This window comes from Centroberyx affinis, unplaced genomic scaffold, assembly GCF_046629955.1.
Source record: "Centroberyx affinis isolate AG114_WGS23_722 - 3 ecotype Tasmania unplaced genomic scaffold, CSIRO-AGI_Caff_v1 ptg001183l_1, whole genome shotgun sequence".
NCBI lineage: Eukaryota > Metazoa > Chordata > Actinopteri > Beryciformes > Berycidae > Centroberyx > Centroberyx affinis.
This window is the reverse complement of record NW_027279709.1, coordinates 7970-25184: the sequence shown is the minus strand read 5'-3', so window position 1 is coordinate 25184 and position 17215 is coordinate 7970. Positions and strand designations below refer to the sequence as shown.

The 17215-nt window shown below is 41.9% G+C and overlaps 4 protein-coding genes across 5 annotated transcripts; 2 read left to right on the top strand and 2 right to left on the bottom strand.

Annotated features, from left to right (window-relative positions):
- Positions 1-52: 52 nt before the first annotated feature.
- On the top strand, positions 53-4387 carry uck2a (uridine-cytidine kinase 2a). Its single transcript, XM_071524338.1, has 7 exons — positions 53-157; positions 2542-2701; positions 3122-3218; positions 3377-3519; positions 3649-3746; positions 3846-3894; positions 4251-4387. The coding sequence occupies exons 1-7, from the start codon at positions 53-55 to the stop codon at positions 4385-4387; spliced, it is 789 nt and encodes a 262-aa protein (XP_071380439.1).
- A 35-nt stretch (positions 4388-4422) lies between these two features.
- Positions 4423-8118, bottom strand: aatf (apoptosis antagonizing transcription factor). Its single transcript, XM_071524329.1, has one exon. The coding sequence runs from the start codon at positions 8087-8089 to the stop codon at positions 6380-6382; it is 1710 nt and encodes a 569-aa protein (XP_071380430.1). The 5' UTR covers positions 8090-8118; the 3' UTR covers positions 4423-6379.
- An 83-nt stretch (positions 8119-8201) lies between these two features.
- Positions 8202-9822, top strand: magoh (mago homolog, exon junction complex subunit). The gene is made up of 5 exons (XM_071524334.1): positions 8202-8387; positions 8769-8827; positions 9044-9154; positions 9431-9513; positions 9600-9822. Exons 1-5 carry the CDS (start codon positions 8297-8299, stop codon positions 9697-9699), a joined length of 444 nt encoding a protein of 147 aa, XP_071380435.1. The 5' UTR covers positions 8202-8296; the 3' UTR covers positions 9700-9822.
- Positions 9823-9956: 134 nt separating this feature from the next.
- Positions 9957-13951, bottom strand: cpt2 (carnitine palmitoyltransferase 2). Of its 2 annotated transcripts, none has more exons than XM_071524331.1 (5): positions 13419-13951; positions 13034-13114; positions 12821-12927; positions 11427-12731; positions 9957-11136 (listed from the first exon to the last, which is right to left on the bottom strand). In XM_071524331.1, exons 1-5 carry the CDS (start codon positions 13592-13594, stop codon positions 10808-10810), a joined length of 1998 nt encoding a protein of 665 aa, XP_071380432.1. In that variant the 5' UTR covers positions 13595-13951; the 3' UTR covers positions 9957-10807. The 2 variants fall into 2 exon arrangements, with proteins under 2 accessions (XP_071380432.1, XP_071380433.1); XM_071524332.1 differs by having other exon boundaries at positions 9957-11139; positions 11499-12731.
- Between the last annotated feature and the right edge of the window lie 3264 nt (positions 13952-17215).

The window sequence follows — 17215 nt, the reverse complement described above, 5'->3', positions numbered from 1 at the left end:
GAGCACCGGCACCCCCAAGTGTCGGCGGACCGCATAGCGCTGCAGATGAAGCATGGCAGGCGACAGCGAAACAAAGCTAGATGACCAAGCCGAAAATGAGCATAATAATCGGCAGCCTTTTCTCATTGGTGTTGCCGGAGGAACTGCCAGCGGCAAGGTTGGCATTTACATAATTTTAGAGGATTTTTTTTTTCTCTTTTTGTAGGCTATCAACTGCCTGACACAGTGGTATAAGGATGTTATATTTCAGGACATTTAGGAATGACGCGCAACATTTTGACTTAGCTCATCCGCCCTCTGGCAAATATTCATATCCATCATGTTTCCATTGTATCAGTTAGAGTTAATCTGTCTGGAGTAGCCGGATCACTAATGAATGTGGTGTAGGCCCAGGCATATCAAACCAGGATTACAAATTGTATTGTGCATAGCCTAAGCATATGTCTTTTGTTTAGATTGTGTGTTGGTAGAATCCGGACTCAGGACTCGCAAATGTGGCTGATTTAATTCAAAATTTCCCAATTTCGGGGGGATTAAAGGGTGGCAAGGGTCCGAGTTAAAAGATAATTTGAGATTTCCATTTGCTACCCAATCAAGAGAATAACTATCAGCTGCGCAGTGTCACTAAGATCTAGGACCAAATTATTACCAGACCAAAATGTACATTGATGGAGACTCGGCTGTTTGAAAGCGTGTAAACTCAGCAATAAATCCACAGATTTTGCATAACCAAGCAGAATAGCACATAATTATATCAACTATTTTTTTATACTGTCAAGATATGTGACACTACTGTCTGTATGCCTAACAGCTTTAGATCAAATAGCATGTAGGCTATGGCAGCTGTGGGTGATTTTATTATTGTGATCATCATTATTGTGCATGGACCTGCTGATCTCACCATGAGAGGAGCAAATTTTACTCCTTTGTGATACTGAGCCATCTCTCTCTCTCTGCTTACTGTCTGCTCTCTCTCTCTCTCTCTCTCTCTCTCTCTCTCTCTCTCTCTCTCTCTCTCTCTCTCTCTAGTTCATTCGATTTAATTGGCTTGTTGGCACGACAGGGCTCCTATATTGCCATTCACTATTTAAGAATAAAAATCATATAAGAGCAGATTATGTATCTGCAATGTTATTCTTCATTCTGTATTGTTGCTCCTTTAACAATCAACATTATGTATTTCAAAGAAGAGATATTTCAAGGGTTGTCAAGAAGTGTGTCATGCTCTCTCTCTTTTGAAGATCACAAATGGAAGCATTGGTTTTCTTTTTTTTGCACAAGTATTTATAGATAGTGGATGACTGGGATAATTTAAGGTGGATTCTTCAGAATTTGTGTCAAATGTAGCTATTGGAATGTGTGAAGTGAATATTTGTTCCTGTCTCTTGGCTGCCGTGTGTGATGATGTGTCATGGAGTAGTTCACTGCAACAGTGTGGAAATGGCTCATGGTTACATGTACTTTCACTGGTTTTGATGATGACATAGAAATTCAGCATACAGACCTAGTGTCAATTATTTGAGGAGCCTATGGCTTGATAAGTGAAGGAACAGTAGGTAGACTACCAAGTGATTGCTTCAAGAAAGCTGCAGACAGTTGTTTGTGGGTTAGACTTCCTGGTATCATGCCCTTTTCCCCTTCAGGAGTAACTGTTGATAGAGCCACCTGTTCTTCCACTCCATTTGAATGGGAAGTAAACTGCACACTTTGTTTGTTGCGTGTGTGTGTGTGTGTGTGTGTCTGTCTGTCTGTCTGTCTGTCAGAATATATCTCTGTCTGTCAGGTCCATTCAAATGTTTCAATTAGTTGGTAAATTTAAAAAGCACTTTATTCAGAAAAGAACTCTCTTCATGAAGGTTGAATTTAATCCACTGACTGATCTTGCTGATTTTGAGTCAGCCTATATAATGCCATCCCATTTCTCTGCAAACTGTTTTCAGTCATTAACTCAAGAACCCTTTTAAAATTCTCACCAGGTGCATCACAATTTCCTGGTTATATATATCTTGTCCTTTGTGTCTCCAAGTGATCCTGATTTTCAGCATCAAAACTTACCTAGTCTCTGCCTATGAGTTTTGAGGAACACAGAAACAACATTTAAGACTGATAATGTTGGACGACCCAATCCAATTCCCAATCTGAATGATCAAAATCTTGTTTGTCAGTTTTGAAAAACACAGTGTTCTTATTTAACCCAATCTGATTGCTGAAATCCTACCATAAAAGCTTTGAAAACCTGGGTCCAGGTTAGAGCTGGGATACACCTGGCTGTCAGCTGGGGGGTCAGACAGGTAATTGCGCAGTTTATGGTCAGCCTCTTAAACCTGAGTACCAGAGTACTGAAATAATGATGATGTGTGTTGAGTCTCATCAAATAACTTCAGCATTGTTCACATCAGATTTTACATCCTCAGCTGTCAAAAGGTACATAAGTGTCCCAAATAATAGAGAGATGCTGTAAATCTATAGCGTGCTAACTTGCTTCAGATAATGGAGACAGTGTTTCAACGTATCTCTTCTTGTTTTGTTCTTCTTGGCCAGTCATCGGTGTGCAGTAAGATCATGGAGCTGCTGGGGCAGAACAAGATCGACCACCACCAGCGGCAAGTGGCCATCCTCAGCCAGGACAGCTTCTACAGGGTCCTCACCCCGGAGCAGAAGGCCAAGGCACTCAAGGGACAGTTCAACTTTGACCACCCAGGTATGTCAGGATATACTCAGCATTTATTTATGTTTTTTGTCATTTACCGTGTCACCAGCAGGCCTTGTTCCATTCATGTATGATCCAGTGACAAGGTAATCAAGGACAGAGCTGTGTTGAGAGTCTGCTTGCCTGTTATAGCTGTGCGTCTCCCATTTCGGGGTAGTCTATTCAGAGTGGCGGTTATATCTTGCAGCAGTCTGAGCTGGCTGTAATCTGTCTGTAATCTGTAATTCTGGCATTTGGTGTGAGGTTTGGATGGCCACTGTCTGGTGCTCTTATCATCCGGTGGTAGCATGTCACCTCCTGCTGGGAATAGATTTGGATCCTATGAGCTCCTAAAGCCTGGCACCAACACAGGCTACCATAGAGAAATTCTTTTTGACTGTTTTGTACTCTCTTTCCTTCTGTATACCACAGATGCTTTTGATAATGATCTCATAGTTGCAACTCTGTGGGACATCATGGAGGGCAAAACGGTGCAGATCCCTGTTTATGACTTTGTCAGCCATTCCAGGTGAGTCAGTCTGCAAGTCCATACGGAGACAACATTTTTTGCGTTTATCTTATTCATCGTATTGCATTTGTTTGCGTCATACTGGAGGAGTATGAGAACAATGAAGCGGGTAACACGGATCTATATTTAAAATAAATTTTTCATCTTGCGTATGGCAGAAAAGAAGAGACGGTGACAGTGTACCCTGCCGATGTGGTGCTGTTTGAGGGCATCCTGATGTTCTATGCTCAGGAGATCCGAGACCTCTTCCAAATGAAGCTGTTTGTGGACACGGATGCAGACACGCGGCTCTCACGCAGAGGTGAGATGCGCAAGCATGATGGGGAACCAAAAAGAAAAGGCAAATGCAATTTTAAAAGACAAGAGGCAAAGTGTAAGAGTTGTTGATGCTGAATTAATGATGACTGTACCCATGTTTTATTTTACGCAGTACTGCGTGACATAAGTGAACGGGGACGGGACTTGGAAAGTGTTCTAGCGCAGTACATTACTTTTGTCAAGCCCGCCTTTGAGGAGTTCTGTCTGCCAGTGAGTGCCTATCCTACATGCAGTACTACTCCTACTACTTGTGTCCCTGGATATGGATTTTTTTGTCAAACTTGTTTTGTCTTTATTGATGCTATTTAGACAAAGAAGTATGCTGATGTGATCATACCCAGAGGAGCTGATAACTTCGGTGAGTATTTGTGCATTTGTACACTGAGAGTTTGAAGATTCACCCACATGGTTGATTCTTAGAGCAAACTACTTTCATAGAGACCGTATTAAAGCAATATTCATCAGGATGTTTTGAGAGGCTAGCCTCAACAGAGTTCTCGTGAAGGACACAGCTGTGTTTATGCCTGGGAATTGTGCTGTTGAGACTAAGGAAGTGAAAGCCTCTACTATTCTGAGGACTAAATATGTCTGTTTGATAATTGGAAGGTCAGAAGTACATTTCTCAAGTGAACTGTGAATCAAAACCACAAATACTCGAAATATGTTGTTCAGGATGCCTGCTTTGACTCCATATCTCCATCTCTCTCAATACAGTTGCCATAAACCTTATAGTTCAACACATCCAGGATATTCTTACTGGTGGTTTGACCAAACGGCTGAACGGCTGCCTCAGTGGCTATGGAACACCCCAGAAGCAGCAAAACATGGAGTCCAGCAGTCGGCCTCATTGAGCACGGCGCTCCCCTCAGGAGAGGAATGGAAAGTTCATCTGTAGGCACCGTGTGGGGGCCACATCGTGGCTAACAAGGCAGAAGAAATGAAAGGCCCTCCTTTGATATGATTCTGTTTGGACTGAGTCAGGAGATATATCAGGAAAAGGGAAACAACTCCTTTTTGGCGCTGGTTTGAAGCAGTTGTATTCAGGTTTTTTTCATTTTTTTTAAGCTTATTTACTGTGTGACTGAAGGGGGAGAGACAGAGAGGTTCAGCTTGAGTCCTTGATTAGGCTCACTTGTAACTTAATTTCTAACTGCTGCTTGCATTACTACAGCACTGAAATGGAGAAACTAAAGATACAGTTTTGGTGTCCTGCAAGATTTCCCATCACTTGGCCTTAGCCTTTAATAGTGCAACAAATACAGTGTAGCAACATGCTGTTTAATAGCAGAGCCTTACCTTGTTTCTGTACACTCCCCTTAAGGTTCACTGCCTGACCCCATTCCCTTTATCAATGCAACTTTTTCAAGCTCTATAAAAAGCATATTTTGGCTTACACAAATAGATTTTGAAATAATGTAATTATGGGTTTGAGGTTGCTTGTGTTGTACAGTATGAGATTGCTCCGAGCAATATTTGCTTTGTCGTGTGTAAATCTGACATTTGAATTAGAAATATTACACTGAGTACAGTCAAACAACCAATTTTCACCTCAAGTCATTTCATGTATGACAACACCACCAAAGAAATAAAGTTTTCTTTACTGTGCTTGTGCCAAACTGTGTAATACTTTTTTTTATTTTAATGCTTTAGCTGTACCATGACATTCCTGTACTGTACTCATTTAATGAGAATCCATCCTATAAAAACTGGTTATGCTGTTATCGAATTACCACCAAGTATTATTTCTCTTTGAGTCCTTTAAGCTTGCATCAGGGAGATTCCTCAGTCAGTTTGAGAACATTAGCGGGTTTAATTTAAATGAAGTACATTGACTAACATGTTACTTGTTACTAAATGCATCCAACTGTAAAGTGTCTTGTACATCATTATCATGTAAATGTGTTCTGTTTAATGCTACCTGTGATCAAGTTCTCAGGTAGTCTAGTTTTGTTCCTTTGAATTGACATCACTTTTCACAATTGTTTTATTTGTGATTTAAAAAAATATCCTTATACTAGTAACCTTATGTTGTACTGCCTTAGGTAAGGTCTCATCTGTCGTTATGGTCAGTTTTCTGTTTTATTCTATCTCTTATGTCTAAACATTGACAGAAAAGCAACATATGCTTAGTGCCCTATCCTGGTTACTCAGAAAATGTGAAATATTCTACTTGCTAGTAACTTACAAATATTGGGGTCAAAAGTATGTGTCAATGAACATAGAACAACTGCAACATAAATTCAACTTAGTAATGTTGTGGCAATGCATGCAATATGAATTTGTCATAAATCCATGTGTTAGAACAGTTTACTAATAGTAAAACAAAGTAATACAATTTAAAGTAAACAATTTACTTCAATCAATTAAGAGACTTGGTGACAGAAGAAACAGGATGCAACATTAAATGTACAACAATACATTTTTTTGTTAGTCCACTGAGCAAAGTATGCATATTGTTGTCTGAAATGCTGTACCACAGTAAGTTGCTAAGACTCAGGTTACCCCAGCTATAAGATATTTTAGCACAAATTGCTCACTGGGCCAAACACTGCAATTAAATTAAAAAGTCATTCTGCACAAGGTGTGTTTATTAATGAACTATGCACCATCTATATGAGTCCATATCATTTCCTTGAGACCAGAACCCCAAAAATATGGAAGAATGCAGTCCAGCCGGTCTCGAGAAGCATCATTAACATGCCACTGAGACAACAGGAGGCATTTGCATCTCTCTGTCCTGATCCAGCCTGCTGTTCAACTTCATTTCTAGACATGTGGAAAAGGCACCGTGTTGTTTTTAGCCTTGGCTTTCTCGTCCTGTCCGTCTGCTCCAAGCGAGTATGTCAAACCTCGGCTGCCTCCCCAACCGACGGGTTGTTACCAAACAGGCAACGATACAGCTCAGTCCGTGCCTCGTCATTCATTGAGCTGTGATCAATAGGAGCCATAAAATTCACCAGCTTGCTGTGGATGTGGAACCGGACTTTGCGGCCCTTGCTGGCCTTGGTGTCTACCTTCTTCTTGATCTTACTGCGTAATTTCTGGATGGCCAGCCACTGCCTGCCCATAGCCACCTGGTCGTTGGGGTCCGATGCACTGGTCTTGCGTTCGATAAGCTCCCTCAGTAGCTGGTGATAGAAGTCGTCGTCATCGAAGATGTCCTCGTCCAGGTCTTTGAGGTGTGTGTTTGCCTTCAGCTGGTGCTCTGCCTCCTCACCCTCTGCGGAGATGGTCTCTGGCGTGGGAGCAGAGGCCTCTTTGCTCCCCAGGACTCTGTACTCTGATCGTCGGGTCTGGGTACGCCGCACCAGTCTCTCATTGTCCATCAGCACCTGCTCCACCTGGGTCAGTACGTTCCGGTCAAACGCCCCGAAACCCTTGCCGCTCTTGCCCATGGTCAGTCTGGTTTTGTCATGCCACTTCTGCAGAGTGGCGTTGCGGTACGGCTGGAACGCAGCAAAGCGCTTGGCCATGAAGTCCGGGTACTCTGCCATCTCCAGTTTACGTTTAGGGGGGCCGACCTCGCCTGCGGACCCCCCCGCGTCCTGCATCTCCTCGTTCTCATCGCTGCCTATCTCCTCATCCTCATTTTGGTCTGCCGCTCCCCAGGTCTTCCCCAGCGAGACGGGCCTTGTGTCTGGGTTCTGGTACAGCAGCTGATCCTGCAGCTCCAACAGAGACCTCTGAAGGGCTTTTAAAGCTTTGTGGCTATTCTTCAGTGCTCCCGCAAGCTCAGCCCCACCCCTCTTCTTGAACTCTGGGAATGTCTGCGGCTGTGGGAGCTGGTTGGCAGTCACAAGAGCTTTCTGGATTTTAATTCGCCCCTCGAGCAGCTGGTCCCACAGTGCAAGTTGGTTCTTTACCGCTTTCCCTTTCTCCACTGCCTCGTCCACTTTATCTTGAGAAAACGTCCTCACCGCTCCCTCATCTTCACCATCGTCTTCCATCTCATCGTCCTCCGAGTCGTCGTCTCCGTCACTCCCTTCGCTCTCCTCGCTGCTCTCGTCCTCTTCGCTCTCTCCCAGGTCGTCCATGCCCTCTGTCAGCTTGTGGAGGTCCACCTCCTGAGGAAACTTGATGTCAGTGCTCCTCATCTTAGACACCAATGTCTTTATGTCTTCTACGTCCAACTCTTCATCGTCTTCTTCCTCATTTTCATCTACAGTGTCTTCATCATCATCACCCTCATTATCGTCCCCTAGGGAAACTTCATCATCATCATCATCTTCTTCTTCTTCTTCTTCTTGCTGCTCTCCTGTATTTTCCTCCTCCTCCTCCTCATCCTCATCATCATCTTCTCCAGATCCATCAATATCCATCAGCAATTGTTTACGGGAGACTGCCTTTCCCAAGTACCGACCGTCTGTCTCTGAGAGCAGGGTTGTGTTGTCCTTCCGCAGAACACTGACGCCAAATCCATCTTCATCATCGTCGTCATTAAACTTTTCTATGACCTTGGCTTTTGTCGCTTCATCTTGGTCGTCCTCCGGATCCGCGAATTTAGGCAAGGGATTCAATAAATCCTCGAGCTCTTGTGAAACTGACCCTGCCATCGTTCAACACCGACCACACATGTGCTCCGCTCTTCTGTGCGGAAGATGATGACATCATTACAGTGCGACGGCTTCAACAACTCGCGACACCTTGCGCATGCGTACAAGGGAAGCGAGGTATAGTCCCGTTCCGGACTACTCTTGTTAGCCGACGTTAGTTTTGTTCCCTCGGACCTCACACAGACTGTTGCTTTCTGAAGAGTGAAAATGTCAACAAGTGACTTCTATTTGCGATATTATGTTGGGCACAAGGGAAAGTTTGGACATGAGTTCCTGGAATTCGAATTCAGACCGGACGGTGAGTAAATAGGCGGCAATGTCGCACTTTTAGCTTCCTGCTTGCAAGCTAACACCGCTAGCCAACGAGAGTGGCTTGCTGTTTCTCATTAGGCCGCATTGGAATCGTTTGAGATGCTAGCGCCCAATTTTATCGTTGTGTTGTTTCCACTGTATGAAAAATACACTTTACAATTATGTTGAACTGAACCTGTAAAGCATTAACAACGTGGTAATATTTAAGTACAAATCAATGAGCATTTGATGGCGCCATGTGGACGGTACAGTTGGTAACTACCGCTAACTTAGTCGATGCGAGTACGTGTGTTTTGTTTGAGCTGATTGTATACTGTTTTTTTTTTTAAATCGCAAACTTGGCTTAAAACTGAATATTTTCTTGCAGGTAAACTGAGGTACGCAAACAACAGCAACTACAAGAATGACGTCATGATCAGAAAAGAGGTATAACTGCATTTACATTTTCGATTATTCGTGAACTGTAGTAGCATTGTTACTATCTACTAAACGTGTGGAAATCTTCGCCATCTTGGTTGTAACTTTAGTCATGTAAGACCACGGTCTGTAAACACAGTGCAGGGCCTTGAAGTCTACACAGTTTATCCCAGGTCATGTCTCTGATGTTGCACTGATGTCTTGTGTCCATTTTCACCAACCCAGGCCTATGTACACAAGAGTGTGATGGAGGAGCTGAAGAGGATCATTGATGACAGTGAAATCACCAAGGAAGATGATGCACTGTGGCCGCCCCCTGACAGAGTTGGCAGACAGGTTTGTTCACCACCTCTGTTCTGGATCACTCACAAGTTTTTTTTTTGGCTGCTTGTTTGCCCATTTTTTTTCTACATCTGATCGAACTTTTTGCTTCTCTCTGACACAGTAGATTGTCCAGGTCCTTCTGTACCTACAAAGCTGTTAACAATTGAGGGCACAGTAAATAGGCTCTGCACTGATTAAGTCAGCTTTGGCAGATCAAGTTGTCCTACTGTTTGTGTTCTTGATTTCTTTGGAAACACGCTCTGTTTTTATTCCCCTTTACTCTCACAGGAGCTGGAGATTGTCATAGGAGACGAGCATATTTCATTCACAACATCCAAAATTGGCTCATTGATTGACGTCAACCAGTCAAAGTAAGTACTTTATCCAATAGGTGTTCGGATAACCATTTGGCACAGGCAAAGGGTTCAACTATATTGAAACTGTTATTGTTTTTTAGGGACCCTGAAGGTCTTCGTGTGTTCTACTACCTGGTTCAAGATCTGAAATGTCTCGTCTTCAGTCTCATTGGCCTACACTTCAAGATCAAGCCTATCTAAAATGTGGATTTTACTCGTCTGACTTGCTTTGGTTAATGTTTATCCTGTTGTACTACAGCATTTGTACATTTGCTTTTGATGGAACTGTTTTTTATTTTAAATAAAGGGTTGGAAAAACTTCAATGATGTGTAATTTTTAACCTACAATAACTTACTTGCAACTCTCCTTTACTGGTAACGACTGTAATGCTCAGGAAAGACCATTTGCTCTGTTGTATGGAAATCATAATTGCCAAGATGCTACATAAACACTTATATAAAAAATAAACCAAACCTGATAAACGTAAAATCAAGTTTTATTTCAAGTATATTCAACCACAACCAATAAGGCTGTCAATGACATAAAATTCTATTGACAATTTAAATATAAGGTATTGCACTGACAATTCATAAATGCTGCTTGTTTGAAATTCACTTCTTTTTGCTAAGGCACAGAATCTCCCCAGTCTGTAATGGTGTAACGTCTAAAGTATTGTTTCGTGAATATATTTTCACTGCAGAGAACATTAAAGGTTTATGTGAAATTGGCTATCACTATATTACTTAGTCCTTAATCATACTAAAACACAGCCAACACACCATCACAATGAGTCTAGTACAGTGTCAGGATGGACAAAACTGTAAGAGAGTGTAAGCCTTAGTGGTTATTGATGTATGAAAGTCTGTGTATGACATCAGTTTTAGTACAAACCCAACAATTTCCCCATTACTTCACAGATGTTTGATGCAGTTTGTCATTAAACAATTACTATCGCTTTGTCCACTCACAGGCTAGGATGAAAAAAAGTTTTTTTTCCCCATTTGTGGCTTAAATAACAATTGCAATTTTATTTCACATACCTACAGTAATTACCAAATCCCAACCTTAACATGTACATACAGTGTTGCCATTTCAGAAGAAGCATTTAAACCCCAGTGCTATATTTCTCAAAAAATGATGAAGACTGCTGTTGGTTTATTTTCAAAAGTACATCACTCTGTCTAACTTTATGTATCGATGCCCAGAAATGTTGGTCAACAAACCTGAGGTGGAGGATGACTGCCCTCACATTCAATGTATAGTAAAACTGCTTTTTTCCTCTTTGGGAATGAGAAACACATTTCTTCCTTAGCTGATAAGCTTTCCTTCCAGGACAGTGAAGATGTCCTCTAAGGACTTGTGGACACACTGCAGGAACTCATGGACGTTGCGAGCCGGGTAGCTAGACACGTTGCAGCCGATCCAGTCGTCATGAACGCCGTAGCCCACACCGAACCCATCAGGCACCACCGGGGCAAAGCCACCAAGGCTGACAGCAGGACTTGTGAGGGTGCTAGTAGAGAGGATGTTGTGGTTGATAGCAGCGTAAGCCGGGTCGTTGTACAAGCTGTGTAGAGCCTGGCCCTTTGAGTTGGCCAGGTATCGCATGGAAAACAGATGCCGGTCAAAACCTTGTCCTGGTGAGAGAAATAAAAAAGGCATTAAACTATCAGCTGGGATTGTCTCTCCTGTTAATACTTCTGATTGGTGAAGCTGACTACTGGATCTTGACTAGCACTTTTAAAAAAATGCTACCGATGAGGTAGGAAGAGCCTACAGTGTAATGACTGCAAGAACGCAGAACTAGTGATGAAAATTGCTTTCAGGATGTGCTTGCAAAAAAACAGCCTGCATTTATCTCTTATGTATATCAGTGAGTTAGGGTTATTGAAATATAAAAATACATGTAGAAATGTTATATACACACCCATGGCTGCTTCCTTTGTGAGTTGCCCATGATATTTAGAGCATTCACTGAGCATGGCCAGCAGCTGCTCCAAACTGTGCTGCCCTGGCTGGCAAACAAAAGCATGTGCACAGCGTTTTGTGTGAATGGTGGCTGGCCGGATGGTCTCTGTGCGGCCGTGCCTGAAAGCTGCAGTGCTGCAGGACTCATATGTGGCCACTGTCTTTCCGTATTGCCTCAGGAAGCCCATTTGAAAAGCCAGCTGGGCTATAGCATCTGGACTTAACTTGCTCTTCTTCAACTGTTCCTTCCCCCCCTTCTTAAACTCCATGGCATCAATGGTGAGTTTTGACACAGCTGCATGAAAGTTCTCCTTGGCTTTCAAAATGCCATTCTCCAGCTCACTGTCCAGGTTGAACTGGAGTCTGCGCACAGCAGAGGCTGAATCCACAGCAGCAGCAGCAGAGCCAGGGTTTACCAGCGGCTTCTCTGTGGTGTCTTTGAAGATCTCATTCTGGAAGCGGAGCACGGCTACACCATCGCCCCAAGAGTGCTCAAAATTGATGGCCGCCTGTCCATCTTTGGTCAGAATGATGCTGAAGGACTTGTCGTACCAACGGTTGCATCCATCACCATGCAGCATGTTGTGTGAGATGTGAATATGGTCCCGCATGCTCTCGTCATCGAGGCAGAGACAGAAGAGGGCGCTATCAACAATCTGCAGAGCCTCTCCATTTCCAGCAGCCAACAGCTTGTCCCTCAGCCCGGCCCACACATCCCTGTTCTCACTGGTCAGGACCCCAAGAGGAAAGGCGGGTGCTGGCGTCGGGTCAGACAAGATGTACTTCAAGTGTGACTGGATCTCTGCAGGCGTCACCAAATTCCCGTCCCGGTCTACTACATCAAACGCATACATGTTGCCTTGCCTCATCACTAGGAGATGCCGTCCTTTCTCATCAGTGAAGAGCTCATCTCGCCCGTGCTTGGGGATGCGAGTGGAATTGAAGAGGCGAAAGTACTGCGACATGTCCAGGGGGTAAGCGTTCACCATGTAGGCTCCATACCAAGACAGCGAAGAGGGGACCCAACGGATGAGCTTCTTGAAGCCGTCTGTGTCACTCTTAGCTGGGTTGAGGTGGAAAACCTCTGGCTCCAATAATCCAGCTCGCAGTGTCTTCATGAAGCGGACTGCAGAACAAACCATATTGGTCCCCCGCACAAGCTGGTCGTTGTACTCTGTGTTCGGGTCAGGATTGAAGGACATGAAGGGGTTGAAGTTCAGCACAACAGAGTCACGTGCAGACAGGTACATGTCAAACCATGGTCCTGAAAGATAAGATGTGAGTAGATTTAATACATTTCTGCTCATATGCATTACAAACACGTGCTGATATTCAGTTACTTCGCATACTCACCTGAAATGTAGCTGGTGTGCTTATTGTTCTTGTCCTGAGCGACCAGTTCTTCATGCAGCTGTTTCCCCGCACCACTCTGGAAATCCTCTGCAAGCTTCTCTGTTGTTCTGAGGGCACACAAAAGGTTGTTGCAGCTCAGATTTGAAGAGTTAGGTTTGAGCACGGCATCTGCATCTAGTAATCAAATGAAAATGTTGCTTTCCTTGCGCTCACCTGAACTCGTCATCATCCAGAAGTGGCCTCTGAGCAGCTAAATACCTCCTGATAGTATCTTCCAGTTTCGGTACGGGTAGCCTAAACAGTTGAATACAGGATTAATGCAATAGAAAATCAACAGCCTTACAACTCGTTTTCAGTCTGTGTATCACCGCCCCCGCGTGGCCTTCCTGTGCTCGAGCTCAACTCAATTGTGCACTTTCACCTACATTCCTCTTACAGCTTAATGGGTCACCTTCTTTACATTAGACCACCACCTATATGCATCTGACATTTCCAAGGTAATGTGTGTTCATTGACACAAATTTTACGTCGAATTTGATAAACATGTACTGTAATGTAATAACGTTGAACTCGACAAAATTCACATTTAGCGCCTTACCTGGGCAAACTCTTCTGATAATGCATCGATGGCACAACACTTTGGTGCAGGTACTCTGACCCATTTTTGCTGCTGTAGTTTCGCTTGTCGATGACCAATGCAGCAGTCCTTAAATGTTTTAGACTCCCAGATTTCCTTAGAGAGGCACTGCATTGCATTGAAAGCAAATTTGCCATTCTACTAGCGAGCAACCTCTTCTCTTCTTCTTCGTGTCTAGCTAGCAACCTGACTACCTGATGAGATTTTATCGAAGTTCAACACACTGGAAAGCTGTAATGGAAAAAAGCAAGAACTAAAAAGGCATCCGCGTCACTTGCTGTCACTCTAAGTTAGCGCCAACTGGTATTAACCAATTACCTTAGCTAACCTATTTGATCCCAAACCAGTCTGCCAAGTCTTAGTATGACTTTAGCCAACGTTACAACGGTGTCTTATAAAACTACACCTCTGACTGGCTGCAAACACAGATGAATATCAGAGACCAAAATATATTATTTAGAACGAATGCCACAACAGGAAGTTCAACTGGCAAGGAAAGTCACGTGACAAATTATTTTTCTTCTTCTGCTTCTTCTTATTCTTATTCTTCTTCTTCTCCTCATACAATTTCCGGCAGACTAGACACTGAAAAGCATATTGCTGCCCCCCACCGTCCATGAAAACATTTAAATCATTCTAGATGCAAAATCACATTAAGTCTTCTTTATCTTTCACGCTCTCATGAGGATGATTTTAGCCAAAGTTTGAAACAAGTTGCAGTTTCCCCAATTCCCCATTCATGCAGTATTTGCAGTGGGTGAGTTCTCTGCAAGCTCTATTGTTCTTCGAATAAATAAATAAAACATAGGCCATTCAACATTAACATATTGCATTTAAAAGCTCAAACCTGTATCACTGAAAAGCTAATTTCTAAGTTCAAACCTCAAATCATTTCCGGTCAACATATTTGTGTATTATGTAGAGAAAGACTGGCATTTATACCTTCGGCTGATGGTCCACTTGATGCCCTGATTCATGCAGGAGGCCATGATGCCGTCACCAACTCAAAGACCAACCAAACCAGATTTAGCACCAACAGAGATTCAGATCTCGCGGCCTTGTAGGCCTAACTACTCAACCTATAGTTTAGTGTTTTATTCTGGTTTATCATCTGTCCAGGTACCATACATTTTCCCGTTTCATGGCTAGATGTTTGTTTGTTGTTTGTTTGTCTAGTAGGTAGTTAATAAATATATTAATTCATTATGAAAGTCGTTGTTCTGTGTTTCCTCGTCTGCAGAGAAAAGCAATCCCTGAACTGGAAAGATCTCATGATCTTTAGATTGATGACTGATTAGTATAGCCAACTAAAGGTCTGTTTTTCCTTCATCTATGAAGGTGGTGGATAACCATTTGGCACAGGCAAAGGTGTACTAGATGAGCATAGCTTTTGAAACTGTTCTTATTTTTTAGGGACCCTAACCTTTTTCGAGCTTATCTAAAACATGGATTTTACTCATCTGAATTGCTTTGGTGAATGTTTATCCTGTTGTACTGCAGCATTTGCTTTTGATGGAACAGTTTTTTTTATTTTAAATAAATGGTTGTATAATAAAATAAACTTTGTACTACTTCATCTATTTATTTCTATTTAACCAAGAATAAGTCACTTGCTGGTGTCCTTTGCTGGTAACAACTGTAATGATCAACTTTGTCACATAAATATTTATATAAAAAATAAACCAAAGGTGATAAAATCACTTACTTACACAATAACTTACTTGCAAGTGTCCCTTGCTGGTAACTACTGTAATGCTCAGGAAAGACCATTTGCTCTGTTGTAAGGAAATCATAATTGGCAAGATGTTTTTTGCTACATGAACATTTATATAAAAAATAAACCATACGTGATTAAAATCAAGTTGTTTTTTTTCAAAATATAGTCAACCACAACCAATAAGGCTGTCAATGACATAAAACTATGATGAGAATTTAAATATAAGGTATTGCTCTGACAATTCATAAACACTGTTTATTTTATTGTATGCGATACTGATACTGGAACACAGGAACAGACAGGAGTCGATCTGATCAGTTAATTACATTACAAGTTTAATGATCATTGGCGAGGAACAACATGTACAAATCAGTGATGTCAGTCTCTCTCTACTGTGACAGCCCTTCGATCTACATAGTGTCCAGTTACATAATGACAGACTAAATAACAGACTCTAGTCGCCACATGGCTGATAACTGATGAGATGAATGGTCCTGAGACAGTGCATCTCATGTACGGTTATCTGTCCCTAAGGCTTAATTGGAGCAATACAGAAGTGGTCAATGAGATGAACAGTATGCACATATATAACATAATCATAAACAATCACATGATCATCAGTAACATACCCATAACATGCAGTACAGCATTTGACTAACCTAGCAGTGTGTCCTGAGAGTTTCGTCCATCAGCCGAAAGACTGATGGCACTAAAAGCCAAAAACATGCCTACTCAGACAGAGGTCCCAGGACCTAAAGTTCCATGCTGGCCAAACCTCTCCTCCCACCACTGACAAGGGAAGAGTAAAAGACGTGGGTAACTACCCTAGTCACATATATAGGACAAAAACCCTCAAGATGACTGAAAAAGGGAAACATCTAATAAATACAATCTATAAACAATCACCCCCCTAATGTACTTAAACATCAAGGAAATGAAAGTAAAACAACATACTGTAAACGATCATCCTCAATACTAATTCAATATGACTAAATTAATTAATTAATTAATAAATACATTTTAAAATGCAAATGAATAAACAAATGCAATCAAAATCAATACTTTCACATCCCCCATTCCCCCCTTTTGTCCTGTAATGAGCAAGCTATGCTCTCAATTGTACAGATCATCAGTTGTGACTTTGAGCTTATGAGCAATACCAGAGGGGAATGGAAGTCATTTATGATATTACTGAGCAAATCTGACTCAACACTTAATTTTGACAGAGAGACAGCATGACCAACCGGAGGAATGACCATCCGTCATCAAACATTACAGCATCAGGTGTGAAACAATAGCTCAGTGGAATATCACAATGTGTGGTGATATTGTACAGAGATTCAGACAGTGAATTCACACAATAAGTACCATATCCTAAGTGGGTTACCTTTGTCTCTAGATTTTTCCACACCCCGATACCACAGTGACATTCAAATAATGTGTGCCATTAGAGTAGGTGACGGGAGAGAGTAGAGTGACATTATGGACATTATCAACATTAAAACACTATGGAAACACCCAGAGAGGAATGGAACTCATTTATGATATTATTGAGCATAATGTAAAGATATTATTGAGCATGACTAACCAGAGGCATGATCTATATGTGACATAGGCAAAACACTATATCTGTAAAAAAAAAAAAAAAGCCTGTCCCAATTTAACTAGAGATTGAAAGTTTGCAGAACAAGTTGCAATGTTGGCTTAACAAATACATTTAACCTCTGTGTTGTCCTCGGGTCAAAAATGATCCATTTCTGAGTTTAACAGCAGTGAAAACTTCCTAAATGTATTTTTTTCTGCATGAAATTTGATGACTTCTCCTGGAGTGATCTTACAATTAGAAAAAGTGAAACATCTACCTTTTTAATATTTTTATGAAAGCTGTACACCATCATGGTACAAAGATTATCTTCGGGTCATTTTGGACCCGACAGTTATTAAATCAATTACAGACTAGGAATTAAAATTTTATTTAAAAAAATGTATAAATGATCTGTAGTAGGCTAACTATGAAGCACTCTTTTTTTTCATGGGAAAA